The sequence below is a fragment of the Nuphar pumila genome, chromosome 14, assembly GCF_984573655.1.
Source record: "Nuphar pumila chromosome 14, dmNupPumi1.hap1.1, whole genome shotgun sequence".
Classification (NCBI taxonomy): domain Eukaryota; kingdom Viridiplantae; phylum Streptophyta; class Magnoliopsida; order Nymphaeales; family Nymphaeaceae; genus Nuphar; species Nuphar pumila.
Window position 1 is genome coordinate 12,402,831 of NC_143262.1, and position 20,806 is coordinate 12,423,636.

The 20,806-nt window shown below is 34.8% G+C and overlaps 1 protein-coding gene across 2 annotated transcripts in view; it reads right to left on the minus strand.

Annotated features, from left to right (window-relative positions):
* Positions 1-20,806, minus strand: part of ISA3 (isoamylase 3) — a 121,453-nt gene that overhangs the window by 31,878 nt on the left and 68,769 nt on the right. For both annotated transcript variants that reach the window (XM_089988013.1, XM_089988014.1), the window contains one exon: positions 18,115-18,215. In XM_089988013.1, the coding sequence (XP_089844139.1) occupies positions 18,115-18,215 (101 nt within the window). The remainder of the gene's footprint in view (positions 1-18,114; positions 18,216-20,806) is intronic.

Here is a 20,806-nt window from a genome sequence, read left to right on the forward strand (position 1 = left end):
TGTAAACTTCTTCCATAAGATTGTCATTCAAGAAGAAATTTTTGACATCTATTTGATATATGAGCCAATTTTTAATTGAAGCAACTGCAATGAGGGTTCTAACTGTAATCATGCAAGCAACAGGTGCAAAGGTTTCTTCACAGTCTATATCATATTCTTGTGCAGATACTTTGACAACTAGCCTAGCTTTATATCTCTCAAGAGTCCCATCACTCTTGGTTTTTATCTTATGTACAAATCTACAACCTACAGGTTTCTTTCCTTGAAGAAGATTTTGAATGGACCAAGTTTGAGCCTTTTCTAGTATATCTAGTCATATCTTCATGGCTTTAACCCATTCGGAGTATTCTTTGGCTTGATCATAAGATGAAGGTTCAATATATGAGTGGATTAAGGCTATGCATGCTTGATATTTAGATGAAAAAGAATTATATGAAACAAATTTTGATGAAGGCTTTGAAACTCTAGATGATTTCCTCGTTTGCAGTTCTTTATCTAAATTAGAGAATTTTTTAAGTGTGCATGGACGTTTAAAACATTCTCATCTAGAGTATTGTAAACAAGTTTGATCACCCTAAGGAGCTTCATTAAGAGGCTCCTTATCGCTTGATTCAATGACATTTTCAAAGTCAGTCATAATCACAATCATCGATATCTTGGTTGGAACCAAGATCAAATAAAAATTAATACTCGGTTACTTCTTTAGCTTAATCTCTATAAAAAAAAAATCTTTTTCCAAAAAGGTTACATTTCTAAAAATATACAATTTTCTAGTCTTAGGATCATAGCACTTGTATCCATTTTGGTTGTCAGCATAACCAAAAAAAGGCACAAGGAATAGCTCTAGGAGAAAACTTATCATTTTTGTTGGTTAATACAAAACATTTGCAACAAAAAATTCGTAATATAGCACAGTCAGGGGAGAGTTTAAGAACCTTTTCAATAGGTCAAATATTTTTTTAAAGAGGATGAAGGCATTTTGTTTATAAGATAAACAGTTGTCAAGACAGCTTCTGCCCAAAAGATCTTAGGCACATGGCTAGAAATAAGCAAGGCTCTTGAAATTTCAATGATGTGCCTATGTTTTCTTTCGACTAAATCATTTTGTTGTGGTGTGAGGACAAGATATTTGTGTTTGATGCCATGATGTTTAAGATAATCTTTACAATCATTTGATATAAATTTCCCTCTGAATCATTACGAAGTATAGAAATTTCGTTTTCAAACCTATTTTTAGCCAACTTATGAAAATTTTGAGAGTAGAAGAAAACTTCAGATTTATACTTAAGGAAGTATATCCAAGTGTGTATAGTAAAATCATCAACAAATATGACATAGTATGCATATCTACCTTTAGACAATATGGGTGTTGAACCCAAAACATCTTAATGAACTAACTCAAGTGGTCTAGATGAAATAAAAGTTCTATCATTCAATGGTAATCTTCATTTTTCCAAGAACATAGTTTTCACAAAAAAATCATTGAGATTACAAAAAATTTTCAATTTCAGAAAATATTGGATTTTTGATATATTTGGATGTCCTAATCTTTTATGCCATACATTCAAATCTAATTTTTGGACATTACAAAAAAAATCTTTAGATATTTCTAAAAAATCCATATAGTATAGCCCTCTTTCTCTATGGTCTTGCCCAATCAGCTTTCCTAACTAACGATCATGCACCAAACATTCATTTGAAAAGAAAGAGATATTACAACCATAACCGGATATTTGAGATACAGATAAAAGATTTAGATAGATTTAACTTAGGGATGTGTCAAATTTTTGGAATAAAAAATCTTTTAGATTTTGAAGATTCCTTTTCAAAATTCTCTATACCTTCAATTTAAAGAAATGTACCATCAGTCATAAAAACATTTGACACACTTAAGTTGTTATGATATTCGGACAATATATCATGGTTTTGGGTCATGTGAAATGATGCACCAAAATCAAGAAACCAAAGGAATCTATCGAGGTCGGAGAAGGATGAAACAACAGTTCCAGTTGAAGACAATGCTCCCTCGATAACAGGTTAAAGAGCTTCCACTAGTTGAGCTAGAGACATGCTTCCAATGGATGATTCTTGGGATGTGGGAATGTCCCTTGGTGGGATGTGGGAATGTCCCTTGGTTCTTATGGACAGTCAACCGAAGCAACCTTCTTTTCAAGTATCCCTTTTAGTTTAGGACATTGGGGTTTAGTGTGTCTCGGTTCACGACAATAATAACAAATGACTTTCCTTTTATCATGGTCATTTCCTTGTTTTCTATAGTGAGGTGGTTTATATGCGTGAACATAATTTCTCAATCTAGAAATGGCCAAAACCGAGTCATCTTCATTTCTTGTCATATGCTTTTTCAACCTATTTTCCTCCATGTTTAACTCTTCTATAGTGTCTTCAATCGAGGCATTTTTTCCTCTATGAAGAAGAATAGACTTAGTAGCTTCAAATTTTGGTCGTAAACCACTAATAAATTGATAAAATTGCTCCGCATCTATTTGTTTTTTGACAGAGTTCAATGTCTTTGAGGCAATGTCATTTTGGCTCCAAAAGAGCCAATTCTTCCCAAAGTTCGGACAAGTCATTATAGTATTCTCTAATACTTTTTTCATTTTGGGTCATACTTCGAACTTTGTCTTGCACATTACATACATGTGCAATGTCTTTAAGAGAATACATTTTCTTGAGGTACTTCTAATGAAATGAGTGAAAAACTAATACAAGTCAACGAAGGGCATACAAACACACAATACAACCACAAATTCACTTTAAGGATAACACAATAAGCCAACTAGGGCTTGCAACAAAATGTAAAAAAAAAATCTTTATTGTCAAAAAGCTTAGTGAGAAGCTTGAGAATAAATGGGGACATTATATCACTATTTAAACACAATAGAGGAAGCCTTGGGAGCTCCCAACGGCTATATTTGTAGCCGTTGGGAGTTGTCTCAATGTCTCTATGGGTGATTCCCAAAGAGCCCCTTACATAAAATATAAATTACATTTGTTAAAAAACAAAAAAACTATTTAACTAACCTATTTCTAACCTAATTACATAATGTGAAATAACCAAAATGCCCCTATTGTGCATTATATATATTCTTTTATATTTAAGAATATACATATAAATACATATTTAAACATTCATACTTTAAGAGTACTCCCAAGCCTTGTTTGCGTGTTTGAATTTTGCAAGGCTAGAGCATTTTTAAGATCCACATTACTAATAAGCCAAGACATGATCTTGGCATGTCCCATTCTCCATTTCTTCCACTTCTTCTCATAGTTAGCAATGGCTTTGGTTTTCTCACTTTCGGTAAGTGAAACTTATTTCTCATCTTCTACCTTAGTGAGAACTAGCTTGGGTTACGGATTGGACCCATCTACTTATAATGAAATGGTGGCCTACCACACAAGCACTTGAATCCACCACAAGAATGTCTAAAAACACACTTCAAGTAAACCCATAAAAAGGTATAAAAGGAAAACACAACAATGAAATAAAAATATCTTTACTAATAACAAGAATGCTTAAGAAGCATTTTGGTTGATTTACATGGAAGGGATTGACCCCTATTTATACAAAGAAGAACAAGTGGGGAGAGCTCATTTGGAGCTCTCCCAAGAAAGAGACGTTGGACTACAGTCCAACAACTTTTATTATAGCTGTTGGACTAGAGTCCAACAGCTATATTTCAGTCAAGTTCCAACTGGAACTTAACTGAAAAAGGGTATCTAGTTCTTATTGAACTAGATACAAAAAATATAAATAAAAAAAAGTAAAAAATAAAAAAGCAAATATATATAATGATAAATATATTATTATTATTTTATATATTTATATGTTACATTTTAACACTCTTCTGAAACTTATGGTACAATGAGCGAAAGTTTGTCTAAGAGAAAGTGAAATCTAAGAGCAGCGAGAGGCATGGTAAAGAAATCTGCTAATTGGTATTCTGATGTAACATATGGCAGATCAATGGTTCCATGTAGATATTTCTCTCTAATATAGTGACAGTCTATTTCAATATGTTTGGTGCATTCATGAAATGTTCGGTTGCTTGCAATATATATTGCACTCTTGTTGTCACAGCACATACGTAAAGCTTGTGTAGCTTCAACTTCCATGTCGGTGAGCAGACATAAACTATTTACATGGACGTGGTTGCCATGGCTCGGTATTCAGCTTCTGTGGATGAGAGAGAGACTAAGTCAGACAGACTCGGCTGAAAGGTCGACACACCCCGACATGGGTGCGGACACGAATACGGCTTCAGACACAGGGCGGACACGGTCAACTAAGTATCGGACTCAGTCAACGCACAAGGGCTGAGTCCGTCCATATTTTGGACTAGGTCAACTTTGACCAAGTCTATTTTTGTCTATTTATTAAAATTAATTTGGACTCGGGTCGGGTCTGAATCCGGACCTGACCCCGATCCGGACACTCACAAACTTCTTTATGTGTTATATTTTGGTAAGTTTGTGTTGTTACTTCAATAGAATTACTTTTTTATTTTTGCTTTAAAATTTACAATCTTATTATTGTTATATATATATATATATATATAGCCGTGTTCCCGTGTCCAAAATTTTTGAAATTGCTCTGCACCCATACTCGCACCCATGTGACATAGGAGAGAGACCTTCTGTTGTTTTTTGCATCTCCACAAAATTAATGATTCACCTAGAAAAACACAAAAACCAGTAGTTGAGTGTCTTTTATTAGGATAACCTCCCCAATAAGCATCAGTATATGCAATTAGATCTAATGAGGTAGAAGACAAGAAAAGTCCTCGTGGAGGACTTAATATATCTAACAATACGCAGAACGACTCCCATGTAGACTGTGGTAGGAGCATGTTGAAACTGACTGTCTGTGTGTACAACATATGCTATGTCTGGTCTAGTAATAGAAAGATAGGAAAGTGCTCCGATAAGCTGTCTGTAAGGAGTAGGATTTTCGAGAGGTTCTCCATCATCAATTTTCATCTTAACATTGACAACTTCTGGAGTGTCCACTTTCTTATCATTTGTAATTTCAGACCTGGAAACAATATCAAAAGCAAACTTAGATTGAGACATTAAATACCCTCGAGGAGAATAAGCAACTTCAATTCCTAAGAAATATCTTAATAAACCTAAATCAGTCATTTTAAAATGAGTTTTAAGAAGTACTTTGATATTTTCAACTCCCTGTTTATCACCTCCGATGATGATCATGTCATCCACATAGAGAAGAAGTACTATAATCCCTGCATCAGAACTCTTAATAAACAAAGCAGTGTCAGTCAAAAATATTAAGCATAACCTAACTAAACCTGTCATACCAAGCTTTTGGTGCTTGTTTAATACCATAAAGAGTCTTTTCTAAATGAAGAACTTTACCATTGGGAATACTAATACCAGGTAGAACTTCCATGTACACTTCAACTAATTCACTATTTAAAAAAGCATTTTTGACATCCATCTGAAATATGGGTCATTTTCTAATAGAAGCTAAGGTAATTAATATTCTAACAGTGGTCATACGAGCAACTGGGGCAAAGGTTTCTTCATAATCAATGTCGTATTTTTGGGCATAGCCTTTGGCCACTAATCGGGCTTTATATCTTTCAAGAGTTCCATCACTCTTGGTTTTAACTTTGTAAACCCATCGACACCCTATAGGTTTCTTACCTAGAGGAAGATCTTGAATAGTCCAAGTAGAAGCCTTTTCAAGTGCATCTAGCTCAGTTCTCTTGGCTTCTATCCATTCTACATGATTTTTGGCTTGAAAGTACGATTATGGTTCCTCATATAAGTGTATTAATGCAATAACTGCCCTATAGGTGGGTGAGAAAGATTCGTATGACACAAATTTTTCAGGTCTTGAGACTCGGGACGACCTTCTGCTTGGTTCTTCAGAATATTTTTCCAGTGCACATGGAAGATTTGACTCACTTCGTCTTGAATATTGTAATCTAACATCCCTATGGATTTGCTTTTCATTGTCATCATTGTGTTCAACATCAATAGTACTTTGATCACAGTCAAAGTCATATTCAAGATTAGGTTTTGATGTTAGATCTATCAAAAAAGAGTATTCAGTGACTTCCTTAGGTTTTTCAAAATCAAAGAAACTTTCCTTTTCTAGAAAAGAGACATTTCTTGATAAATATAATTTGTCATTTTGAAAGTCAAAACACCTATAGCCTTTTTTATTATCAGCATATCCTAAAAGGGCACAGGGAATCGCACGGGGAGATAGTTCATCATTTTTGTCAGTGAAAACAAAGCACTTGCATCCAAATACTCTCAATCTAGAGTAGTATGGGGAAATATTCACAAGTTTTTCAATAAGAGTTATATTTTTCAAAGAGGAAGATGACATTCGATTAATTAGATAGGTAGCAGCTAGGACAGCTTCTGCCCAAAAAACCTTTGGAACTTGATTTGCTATTAATAATGTCCTAGTTGTTTTCATAATGTGTCGATGTTTACGTTTAGCTAGTCCATTTTGTTGTGGTGTATATGGACACGACCTTTGGTGTGTAATGCCATTTAAATTGAGATAATCCTTGAATTCTTTGGACATAAATTCTCCTCCTGAATCCGTGCGAAAAATGGAAATATCATTTTGAAACTTGTTTCTAACCATATTATGAAATGTTTGAAAGTACGAAAAGACTTCAGATTTATGTTTAAGAAAATAAATCCAAGTATGTCTAGAAAAATCATCGACAAAGATAACATAGTATGCAAATCCTCCTTTTGAAATAATTGGTGCAGGACCCCAAACATCCGAATGTACAAGTTCAAGTGGTCTAGAAGAAATAAATGTTCTATCAAGAAATGGTAACTTTTTCATTTTGCCAAGAATACAATCTTTACAAATGAAATTCTCAGAATTACAAAATTTTCCTAGACTTGGAAAATATTGGATCTTGGCTATATGAGGATGACCAAGTCTTTTGTACCATAAATCCAACTCAATTTTCTGAATATTATAACAAAAAGCGTTCTTAGGCAATTCTAAAAAAATTCATGTAATAGAGTCCTCATTCTCTATGGCCTTCCCCAATCAGCTTGCCTGACTGGCGATCCTATATCCAACAACCATGAGAAGAAAATGAGACATTACATCCATAATCAGATATTTGATAAACAGATAAAAGATTTAACTTTAGCTTAGGAATAAATCTGACATCTGGAATAAAAAATTTCTTAGTTTTATGTAATCTTTCAAAATTTTCTATTCCTTTTATCTCAAGAGAGGTTCCATCAGCTGTAAAAACTTTTGATGCACTTGATTTATTTTTAAAATATTCGGATAGACTATTGTCATTTGGGGTCATATGAAAAGAAGCACCAGAGTTAAGAAGCCAAGGAAAGTTACCTAGATCGGAGAAGGATGAAACCACTGCTCAAGTTGAGGCTTCTGATGAGGAGGAAGCTCCTTTGATAAGCGGTTGGAGAATCTCTATTAATTGAGCCATAGAAACTGATGCATCTTGATCTTTGAGTTTAGATCCAGCAGTCGCAGCTCTCTTTTCTCTGAGCTCTTTTAGTTTAGGACACTGAGGCCTATAGTGCCCTGGTTCATGACAATGGTGGCAAATGACTTTTTTCCTGTCATAATCACCATTTTGTTTATTGAAATGAGGAGGCATATAAGAGCGTACATGATTACTCGGTCTAGACACAGCTAGAACGGAATCATCTTCGGTTTTTGAAGTATTCTTTTTTAATTATGTTTTCCTCCGTAGTTAGTTCTTCTATAGTACAACAACAACAACAACAACTACGCCTTCATCCCAAAACAATTGGGGTCAGCGATATGAACCAAAAAGAAATTCATTTTGGGTCTTCCACATGAATCCTTTTCCTCCAATCATTTCTATCCAACGCCATGTCCTCGGTGAGGTTCAAAGCATTCATATCCTTTCCTATCATCTCCATCCAAGTCTTCCTAGGCCTACCCCGACCTCTTTTAACTAATATATTTTCCCATTTCTCCAACCTTCTAACTGGAGCATCATTAGGCCTTCGCCGAATATGTCCAAACCACCGTAAACGATTCTCTTGCATCATTAGTTCTTCTATAGTATCAATAATAAAAAGAACTTTTCCTCGATGAAGAATAGCCGATTTAGTCGACTCAAATTCCGATCTCAAACCGTTTATAAATTGATAAAAATGCTCCATATCAAGTTGTTTTTTATGGAGCTCAATGTCTTCAGGACAATGCCATTTCGGCTCTAAAAGAGTCAATTCTTCCCAAAGTTCGGACAACTCATTGTAATATTCTCGAACGGTTTTATCTTTTTTAGTCATTGTCTGAACTTTGTCATGTAAATTGCACACATGTGCAATATCTTTAAGGGAATACATATTTTTGAGGTATTCCCAAGCCTTATCAGCATGCTCGAACTTAGCAAGACTACAACATTTCTTAATGTCTATGTTATTAATTAGCCACGACATAAATTTGGTATGCCCTAGCCTCCACTCTTTCAATTTCTTTTCATAAATTTCTAAAGCCTTGCTCTTCTCCCCTTCTGTTAGAGGAACTTCTTTATCATTAGTGAGAGATAGTTCAGGTTCCGAATCTGAACCATCCACTATACCCCATAACCCTTTTCCCCAAATGTGGTGCTTCATAATCGAAGCCCACATTACATAATTTGTATCATTTAGCTTCATGGGTATGATGGTGATTTTATCATTATCATCAATCTTTTACAAGAGTGAAATAATAGAAAGAGAGAAGAAGAGATAAGAGGCAAAGAGAGTGATGAATAATACAAACTTTTGTAGCAAGCGTTACTTCAATAGCCTCTTTCTTCAAACGAACCTTCTCGAGCCAAGAACAAGGTGATGAAACATCTTTTGCAAGTGAGGCATGAAAAACAAGGTAATAGCTTTTTTTACGATCTAAGATCTTCACGGCTCTGATACCATGTAATGAAATGGTGGCCTTCCATACAAGCACTTGAATCCACCACAAGAATGTCTAAAAAGACACTTCAAGTAAAACCCATAAAAGGGTATAAAAGAAAAACACAACAATGAAATAAAAATATCTTTATTAATGACAAGAATGCTTAAGAAGCATTTTGAGTGATTTACATGGAAGGGGTTCACCCCTATTTATACAAAGAAGAACAAGTGGGGAGAAAGAGACGTTGGGCAGTCCAACGGCTCTTATTATAGTTGTTGGACTAGAGTCCAACAGCTATATCTCAGTCAAGTTCCAACTGAAACTTGACTGAAAAAGGGTATCTAGTTCCTATTGAACTAGATACAAAAAATATAAATAAAAGAAAAAGTAAAAAATAAAAAAATTAAATATATATAATAATAAATATAATATTATTATTATTTTATATATTTATATGTTACATTTTAACACTACTAGTCCCTACAACCCTTTTCCCCAAATGAGGTGCTTCATAATAGAAGCCCATGTTACATAGTTGAAATCATTGAGTTTTATGGGTTTAATGGTAACATTTTCATTGCCATCCATTTTACAAGGAATAGGTAGAGAGGAATAAAGAGAAGCGAGGAGAGAAAAAAATAAAGCAAAAGAATGGAACACGAGTACTCCACCACAAGAACTTGATTCTTCAAATGATGCACGATCACATTCTCACGAACCACTCCACCAATGTCTTTGCCAAGAAGAGAGCCAAGCTCTGATACCATGTAAAAATACAAAGAGTCTTCAATTACAAACCAAGTGTCCACTAATATTCAACTTGAGTGAATAACAAAAGTGTTCTCTAAGGAGCACTCTCACAAATCTCACAAAGGAAACCACACAAGTGTTCTAAAGAACACACTCACAAATCCCACAAAAGGGTTACTCACAAGGCACACAATACAAAAATATGTTTTATTCAATGAATAGAATGTGCCAAAAAATCATACTTTACAAAGAGGAGAACACCCCTATTTATACACAAAAAATAGAGAGAGTTGAAAAGAGAGAGAGAGAGAGAGACATTACAAATGGGAGTCATGCTGCCAACGGCTAGAAGTTCTAGCCTATGTTGATTTGGAATGATCGCTCAATTACATGTTAGCATATAAAACATTTGTGGCATGACTAATGAACTTAAAATCATGATGACTCAAGATATAAAACAAACAACAATTTAAAAAATTCTTGAGCACATTTCAATCAAAGCACCACATAGAATTCAAAGAACATCCTTTGATATGTGCATAAAGTCACCAATAATTGTTAAAATGTAAACTGCAATATATATATATATATATTATTTAATATTATTATATTTTCTTTTATTATTTTCTTTTTCTATTTTTTTATTTTCTTTTTTAGCATCTAGTTCAATAGAAACTAGATATTTTGATCCAGTCAAGTTCCTGTTGGAACTTGACTGTGCAAGTAGCTGTTGGACTGTAGTCCAACAGCTACAATAAATGCTGTTGGACTATAGTCCAACAGCTATAATAATAAATGCTGTTGGACTGTAGTCCAACAGCTATATTAAGAGACGTTGGAATCCAACGTCTCTTTTTGGAGAGCTCAAAATGAGCTCTCCTCTCTCTCCCATTGTTTTGTATATATAGGGGGTGAACCCCTTCAATGTAAATTACCATGCTTCTTAAGCATTTTGTTCATGAATAAAGTATTATTTATTTTTCAAGTGTTCTTCCCTTTATACCCTTTCAAGGGTCATGCTTGTAGTGTCTCCAATAGACACTTGTTTGTGAGTTATTTGTGCATTTGTTGAAGACCACCATTTGATTACATGGTATCAGAGCTACGAAATCCTTAGATCTTGAAGTGCTTCCGCCTCGATTTCCGTGCCACATTTACAAAAGGTGTTTCATCACCTTGTTCTTGGCTCAAGAAGATTTGTTTGAAGAAAGGTGAACTTGTGCTACAAAAAAATTTGGTTTTGTATCCTCTCTTATTCCTTTGTCTACTCTTTTTCTTTTCTTTTTATTTTTCTCTCTCTCTCCTCCTATTTATTCCTCTCTTACCCTTGTAAAAGATGGATGACAATGATAAGATCACCATCATTCCTATGAAGCTAAATGATACTAACTATGTAATGTGGGCTTCGATTATGAAGCACCACTTTTGGGGAAAAGGTTTATGGGGTATAGTGGATGGTTCCGATTTGGAACCTAAACTATCTCTTACCAAGAAAGAGGGTGATAAAGAGGTTTCTCTAACGGAAGAAGAGAAGAGTAAGGCGTTAGCCACTTATGAAAAGAAATGGAAAGAATGGAGGATAGGGCATGCAAAAATTATGTCATGGCTCATCAATAGCATAGACATTAAAAAATGCTCTAGTCTAGCTAAGTTTGAGCATGCCGATAAGGCTTGGGAATACCTCAAAAACATATATTCCCTTAAAGATATTGCACATGTATGCAATTTACAAGATAAAGTTCGGACAATGACTCAAAAAGATAAAACTATTCGAGAATATTATAATGAGTTGTCCGAACTTTGGGAAGAGTTGGCTCTTCTTGAGCCCAAATGGCATTGTGCCGAAGACATCGAGCTTCGCCAAAAGCAACTCGATATGAAACATTTCTATCAATTTGTGAATGGTCTAAGGCCGGAGTTTGAATCCACCAAATTGGCCCTTTTACATCATGAAAAAATTCCTTCTATTGTTGATACTATAGAAGAGCTCACTATGGAGGAAAATAGACTTAGAAAAAGTACTCCAAAAGTTGATGATGACTCTGTTTTAGCTGTATCTAGACCGGGGAATCATACTCGTACTTACAAGCCGCCTCATTTTGGAAGGCAAAACGGCGACTTTGATAAAAGAAAAGTTATTTGTCATCATTGTCATGAACCGAGGCACTATAGGCCTCAATGTCCAGAGTTAAAAAGAAGAGAAGAAAAAAGAGTTGCATCTGTTGAATCTGAGTCAAAAGATCAAGATGCACCTGTGTCTATGGCTCAACTGATGGAAATCCTTCAACCTCTTCTCAAAGGGGTATCCTCCTCAACCGAAGCCTCAACTGGAGCGGCAGTTGCATCTTTCTCCGATCCAGGTAACTTTCCTTGGCTTTTAGATTCTGGTGCTTCTTTTCATATGACCCCAAATGTTAATAGTCTATCCGAATGTCTTAAAAATGACTCAAGTGTGTCAAAGGTTTTTACAGCCGATGGCACATCTCTCGAAGTAAAAGGAATAGGATGTTTTGAAAATCTTCAAAAATCCAAAAGATTTTTTATCCCAGAAGTTAGATATATCCCTAAACTTAATTTGAATCTCTTATCTGTCTCGCAAATATCTGATTATGGATGTAATATCTCCTTCTCTTCTCATGGTTGTTGGGTACAGGATCGCCAGTCAGGGAAGCTGATTGGGGAAGGCCATAGAGAAGGAGGACTTTATTACATGGACTTTTTGGAATTACCCAAGAATGCATTTTGTTATAATATTCAGAAATTAGAATTGGATTTATGGCACAAAAGGCTTGGCCATCCTCATATGTCTAAAATTCAATATTTTCCAAGTTTGGAAAAATTTTGTAATTCTGAAAATTTTTCTTGTAAAGACTGCATTCTTGGCAAAATGAAAAGGTTACCATTTCTTAGTAGAACTTTTGTTTCCTCACGACCACTTGAGTTAATACATTCGGATGTTTGGGGCCCCGCACCAGTTATTTCCAAAGGTGGTTATACATATTATGTCATTTTTGTTGATGACTTTTCTAGACATACTTGGATTTATTTTCTTAAACATAAATCTGATGTCTTTGCTAACTTCCAAATATTTCATAAAATGGTTAAAAATAAGTTTCAAAATGATATTTCTGTTTTTCGCACTGATTCAGGGGGAGAATTTATGTCCAACGAATTCAAAGACTCTCAATTTACATGGTATTACACATCAAAGATCATGTCCACACACTCCACAACAGAATGGCCTAGCCGAACGCAAACATCGGCACATTATGGAAACTACTAGGACATTGCTAATTGCAAATCAAGTTCCAAAAAGTTTTTGGGCTGAAGCGGTCCTAACTGCCACCTACCTCATTAATAGGATGCCATCTTCCTCATTAAAGAATACAACTCCAATAGAAAAGCTTGTTAATTTAACTCCAGATTATTCTAGATTAAGAGTCTTTGGATGCAAATGTTTTGTTTTCACTAACAGAAATGATAAACTCTCTCCTCGTGCAATCCCATGTGCCTTTTTAGGATATGCTGATAATAAAAAAGGCTACAGGTGTTTCGATTTTCAAAATGACAAATTATATGTGTCAAGAAATGTATCTTTTTTGGAAAAAGAAAGCTTCTTTGAATTTGAAAAATCCAAGGATGTCACTGAATACTCATTTTTAATTGATCCAACTTCAAAATCCAATGAATGTGATGTTGGATGTGACCTTGACAATGATCAAAGTCCTATTGTTGTTGAAAATGATGATAATGAAGAGCAAATCCATAGGGATGTTAGTCTACAATATTCAAGATGTAGAGAGCAAAATCTTCCATGTGCATTACAAAAATACTCTGAAGTCCCACCTAGAAGAACGTCTAGAATCTCTAAACCTCCAGAAAAATTTGTGTCTTATGAATCTTTTTCACCCACGTATAGGGCCGCCATTACATTAATACAATCATATGTTGAACCATCATCCTATTCTCAAGCAAAAAATCATATAGAATGGATAGAAGCCATGAAAATAGAATTAGATGCACTAGAAAAGGCCAATACTTGGACGATACAAGATATTCCTCCGGGTAAGAAACCTATAGGTTGTAGGTGGGTATACAAAGTCAAAACCAAAAGTGATGGGACCCTGGAAAGATATAAGGCCCGTTTAGTAGCAAAAGGATATACCCAAGAGTATGGCATCGATTATGAAGAAACATTTGCTCTTGTGGCCCGTATGACCACTGTTAGAACTTTAATAGCCTTGGCCTCCATTAGAACATGGCCTATCTTTCAATTAGATGTCAAAAATGCTTTCCTGAATGAGAATCTCGTTGAAGAAGTATACATGGAAGCCCCACCTGGTATTAGTATCCCTAAGGGTAAAGCTCTTCGTCTAGAAAAAGCTCTTTATGGTCTTAAACAGGCTCCAAAAGCCTGGTATGACCGATTTAGTCATGTTATGCTTGATATTGGTTTTCAACCTTGTTTAACTGACATTGCTTTGTTTGTTAAGAAATCTGATGCAGGCATCATTATTCTTCTTCTCTATGTGGACGATATGATCATCACCGGAGGCGACAAACAGGGAGTTGCAAATATCAAATCTCTTCTTAAAACTCACTTTGAAATGACTGACTTAGGTTTATTAAGATATTTTTTAGGCATTGAAGTTGCTTATTCCCCTCGGAGGTATTTGATATCTCAATCTAAATTTGCTCTTGATATCGTTTCCAGGTCTGGAATTACAGATGATAAGAAAGTAGACACTCCAGAACTTGTCAATGTTAAAATGAAAATTGATGATGGAGAACTTCTTGATGATCCTACTCCTTATAGACAACTTGTTGGAGCTCTTTCTTATCTTTCCATTACTAGGCCAGATATAACTCATGCGGTTCATACAGTCAGTCAGTTTCAGCATGCTCCCACCTCCGTGCACATGGGAGCGATTTTGCGTATTATTAGATACTTAAAATCCTCTCTTTCACGAGGACTCTTCTTGTCTGCTTCATCTTCATTAAATTTAATTGCATATACTGATGCTGACTGGGGAGGTGATCCCAATAATAGACACTCAACTACTGGTTTTTGTGTGTTCCTAGGTGAAACCATAATTTCGTGGAGGTGCAAGAAGCAGCAGAAAGTCTCTCTTTCCTCCACCGAAGCTGAATACAGAGCCATGGCAACCACCACTATGGAGGTTGTTTGGCTCAGACGATTGCTAGCAGATATGGGAGCTAAAGCAACGCAAGCTTCAAAGATGTGCTGTGACAACAAAAGTGCGATCTACATTGCAAGCAACCGGACATTCCATGAGCGCACTAAACACATTGAGATGAACTGTCACTATGTCAGAGAGGAATACTTACATGGAACCATTGATCTGCCATATGTTACATCAGAATAACAATTAGCAGACTTCTTCACCAAGCCTCTCGCTGCTCCCAGATTTCACTTCCTCTTAGACAAACTTTCGCTCATTGTACCGTAAGTTTGAAGGGGAGTGTTAAAATGTAAACTGCAATATATATATATATATATATATTATTTAATATTATTATATTTTCTTTTTCTATTTTTTTATTTTCTTTTTTAGCATCTAGTTCAATAGAAACTAGATATTTTGATCCAGTCAAGTTCCTGTTGGAACTTGACTGTGCAAGTAGCTGTTGGACTGTAGTCCAACAGCTACAATAAATGCTGTTGGACTATAGTCCAATAGCTATAATAATAAATGTTGTTGGACTGTAGTCCAACAGCTATATTAAGAGACGTTGGAATCCAACGTCTCTTTTTGGAGAGCTCAAAATGAGCTCTCCTCTCTCTCCCATTGTTTTGTATATATAGGGGTGAACCCCTTCAATGTAAATTACCATGCTTCTTAAGCATTTTGTTCATGAATAAAGTATTATTTATTTTTCAAGTGTTCTTCCCTTTATACCCTTTCAAGAGTCATGCTTGTAGTGTCTCCAATAGACACTTGTTTGTGAGTTATTTGTGCATTTGTTGAAGACCACCATTTCATTACAATAATCATAAAGGTGCTAAAATTCCCAAAATAAATATATATACTTTGAATGAACACGTACACAAATCCACTAAGGGGCATATACAAGAGCATAAAAATATATATTTTGTATTAAAGAGTAATAATAAAATAGAGAACTTACCATAAAGTGTTCAAGAATGGATGACTTATGAGTTAATGCCAAAACATAAACACAAGGGCTTCAAGCATACACAAGAACCAATAAAACAATATTTCATTAAAAGAAATTTCATAAACTCTAATTTCAATTTATTTAAAAAAAAAACACATTTTACATACCAAAGAAATAACTATAATATTTCAAACAAAGTTTGAAAAATATATCATAAATACCTTTTAAAGATAGACAACTAAAAAAATAATCAATCTATAAAGATTTAAGATACATACTGAGGCCCACATCATGTAGTTGGATCCATTTTATTTGAAGATAGATCAATCTTGGAATCGTGCTCCATGAGAAAGATTAGGAGAGAGAGAGAGAAAGATATAGAAAAAACACGTCCTCTTGGGAACCACAATCACCATGATCACGTGATGGCCACACTTCAAAGGTCCAAGAGCACTATGGCTATAATACCATGTAATGGGATATGTGGAAATACAAAACAAGAGCCTCTAAGGGCTTATAGGATCATAAACACAAAGTGCACATGCACAAGTCCACTATGGGACAATACAAAAGCCAACAATGGCTATAACAAATATAAAAATATAATTTATCGATCAAATGCTTAAGCAAAAGCAACAACAAACACAAGAGAGAGAGAGAGACCATTGGGAGCTCCCAATAGTTGTTGGGAGCTCCCAACGGTCATATTTAAGCCCCCAACGACCCTATGGTCAAAAGACCATAGAGCCCCTGCTCTATTTAATTAATGACAAAAATAAGAAATAAAAAATAATAAATGAAAATTTGTTCCTAATGAATAGTGCCTATTACAAGGGAAAAAGACCAAAATACCCCTGACTTCAAAAACAGATTATATATATACATATATGTATACATGCTATTTTAAATATATATATACATATATATATATATATATATATATATATATTCATTGGATTTTTAGTTTCTAACCATGTATAACATAGAAGACCTTTCTTGGTCTTATATGTTATATAAAGTTGTAAACCTTTTGACATTGGTATGCAGTGATATTTTATTTTAAGCTTTATTTATTTTTATTTGTGATAAATTGATAATTAGATTTAACAATGGCTAGACATGATGACTCGGTGTGGCAGTTTTGTGAGATTGGTGATGACTTCAGGCGGCGTAATGTGTTGAGATGCATATTTTGTCGTGCATTGATTAATGGAGGTGCAAATCGCATGAAACAACACATTGTTTAGTAACGTGGTGCTCCAATGTGACCATGAATGCGAGCTCCAGATGATGCACGTGCTATAATATCTGTCTATCTTTGTGAGATATATAAAAGGCAAGAAGCAAGATTACAAGAATTGAAACGTGTGCAGAGGGCATTCATGCACTGGCACAACGCAATGCAAAATTTGATTCAGATAAAGAGCAACAGGAGGCACAAGCCCCCACAAGCGTTAGCTGCCCCACAACAAGATGTCATTTTTTATTATAAACAAGGAATGTTTGACAATAAAGATGATTTATGAGTCTTGTAGTGAATTATGCTGTTGTAGTAAAATTTTGTCTTTTCACTTTTTTAGTCATGAAGTCAACTATGTAATTGTAGTAAACTTTTATGGTATTGACTTCATGAGTTTAAGTAGTGAACTTTTGAGCATTTTGACTTTTATAGTCATATAGCAAACTATGCTTCTATGTTCTATCAAGTATCAAGTATCACTATCATCAATGTTATTGACTTTATCTAATGAATTACTGAACTCTATTTCATGTGAATGACATGTCAATTGTCTACTATGTTTATTTTTATATAATTACTTGTTTTTAATTCTTGTTTATTTACATCTTTCTTGTATTCTACGTTTTATGTTTTTTGTTTTCAAAATTTTTTTTTCCTGTTTTTTGTCATCTTTTTTAATTTCTTTGGCATAATTTAGCCATTTTTCTTGCTTTTCCCCGTATCTTACAATATGATACGATAGGGTATGATACTCTCGTATTGCAGGCTCATGTGATAGGGTTTCGATACGCTAATTACAACATTGAGTGTAGTAGCCTTGAGCACCTGATCCTGTTTCATGGATTAAGTCTCAAGCTTTCGTACCATGAAATGACACTTTAAGCTTATGATAATATGAAAGAGTTAAAAGAGGAACATCTTGATTCTCATTAGATGAGAGATATACAACAATATAAGAATTAAAAGAAAATTCAAATATAATACAATTTACAATAACATCCTTTTAAAGCACTTCTACTAGGCATTATATAATGGTCCATATATAAAGTACCTATCCCAATTTGGGAATCTTCCAACAAGATAAAGTCCACCACAGTCCCATGGCTCAGCAATGATTTTGCACCTTGACAATATGGTGTCTTTGGCAATTGCCTAACACAAGGAACAAGAAAGGTTAACTAGAAGCCCTCAGCCACAATAATGAACAAATTGATGTTTGACTTAATATGTAAATGCATATTTGTATACACAATTTTACCATCCCATACACACGATGCATGATCATATCCCCCCACCCCCCAAATACACACACATGTACACACGACTTGTATGCAGGTCAGCATGGATGTAATGTTTTTGCGCAATTATTCACATACATGCTTTTAGTGGATGTTAACAAGCTCGTTAAACTTTGTCAACTCTACAAAAGGTGAATGTCATATTTATCAACTCTAGTTTGAGAATGTAGGAGTCTTTGATGTTCTTTTTTTATAAATTTACTTGAACCATCTTGACAGTGAAAATTAATGTAAGGAATTTAACGCTGACCTAAAATGCTACAAATAACTTGATTGCACTGCATAGCATGGCTTGGATGGATCAGTGAATGACCACAAAAACATGTTCTTTGGCTTCCTTTCTCCTATTCTTTCCAAAATTTGGAAGTGTCAATTTTTTTATATTTATTTTATGTTTCTTACTATCATTTTTCTCCACTGGCATATGCCATCCTAAATGCATTGAAATTTGTACCTGGTTATGTACTTGCTGCCAACTAATTGTGTAGTTAAATTCCCTAGTAATATGTTGTTGAAAATGTTTTGATAATTCCTTTATAGCTCCATTAACTGCTATTTGGCTACCCAAACCTACTTGCCTGGCTAGGTGACAGGCCATTCTGTCACCAAAATTATTTACCTAAATTCAATATGCAATAAGAATCACCGGTACAGGTAAACAGTTTAGTATCATGGAGCTGGAAACAATTACCTAATTTCATCCATTTCACTTACTAAAGTTAATTCAGCTAAAATTATTTAAACTGGGAACCCTAGCATGATGTCTGATCTATGTAATCTACCATTGTCACAGTACTGTTATGTCATTTCTTGATCAATAGGAGAGAGGACAAGTGTGTGGACTTCTCATAAATAAGAAGATAATAGAGATTCTTAAGGCTATGAATCTGATGATGATATTATAAGAACCTTCCACCATCGCTTTCCTAAAGATACCTCTGGTTATAAGGGAACACCATATTTCCAATAAACTTGTCAGTTCCAACATACCTAATGACTGCACTTTTAGGATTTACATTTACAGCAGCTTTAATACTGAATAGTTTCAAATTGCCAGGCATTCTGACTGGACCCTTTCTCCTCTTTAGGCCCTGCTCTTTCCAGGAGTTTCACTCCCAAAAATGAATTATGGACAACTGCCTGTGTATTTTAGATTCATAACCAATTTCAGACTTGGAGGTCTCTTCCTTCCTAAGTTGCATCCTAATTGCAAGAGTACATAAAACACTACTTTCAGCTTCTAGTGTTGAATCATTAGGCATCAGACTCAAAAAAGGGTTCAGCTAGCCACTTGGTCACAACCACACTTTCCTGTGGTATATAGCAATTTTTCTTAAGTGATCATCGTCCTCCTTCATTTCTGTAAGCCTTAAAGGCAAAAAATATTTTATTTTCCTTTGTTTCCCTGGATGGAGACAATGGTGACCAACCCCACCTGTACGGCTACACCTGTTAAAATATGATGTATATATATATATCTATATATATATATATAGATTATGACACATACACATATATATTATCATATATATGTCTATGTGTCTATCTACATATATAAATATATATATTTATTTTGTAATACCCGATAGGGGTAATTCTGTCATTTCACTTGTACACGCATATCCTAGATATGCTTCCTTTCACTTTTTCCTTTTATTCTTTTTCCTTTTTACTTTTTTAGTTTTTCTTTTTTATTGTTTGAGAGGGGTCCACATAGAGTCGTTGGACCCCTCCAACGGTCATAAATATGACCGTTGGAGGGGCTCCAATGACTCTATAGGAGCCCCTCCTTGGGTCCCTTGCTGTGTATAAATAAGGGGCATGGCCCCATGTATTCTTTGAGCTTCTTATGAAGCATTTTATGAGTGAAATATATTTTTTTACCTCTTTGTGTGTTTGACCACTTTTTGTGGTTTATTTTGCCCATTAGTGGCCTCTTGTGTATGTGCGTGCTTCCGTGCTTACTCTTGGAGATTTCGCCTCTCTCGTTTGGCACTTCATTACATGGTATCAGAGCCTTGGTTGAGAAGGCTTCATCGGATCCTCTCTGGACAAGTAATATTTCTCCTCTCTTTTGTCTTCAAGATTCTTTTTCTATAAATGGCCAACAAAGATGCAAAAATCGATCTCTCATTCAAATTGGATGGGACCAATTACCGCATGTGGGCGGCCGCTATGGAAAATAATATCAAAGGTAAAAAACTTTGGGGTTACGTATGTGGAACCATTCCGGAACCACAATTGAAGTTAACTAAGTTTGAAGGAGATGAGGAAAAAGCATTGAACGAAGAAGAAAAAGAAAAGGCTATTCTTGATTGCTCTTCTAAAATGAAAGATTGGGAAAGTGAGCATGCTAAAATCCTAGCATGGGTCATGAATAATATCGAATTGAAGATTTGTGCAAATCTTGCAAAATTCAAGAAGGTTAATGAAGCTTGATTTTTT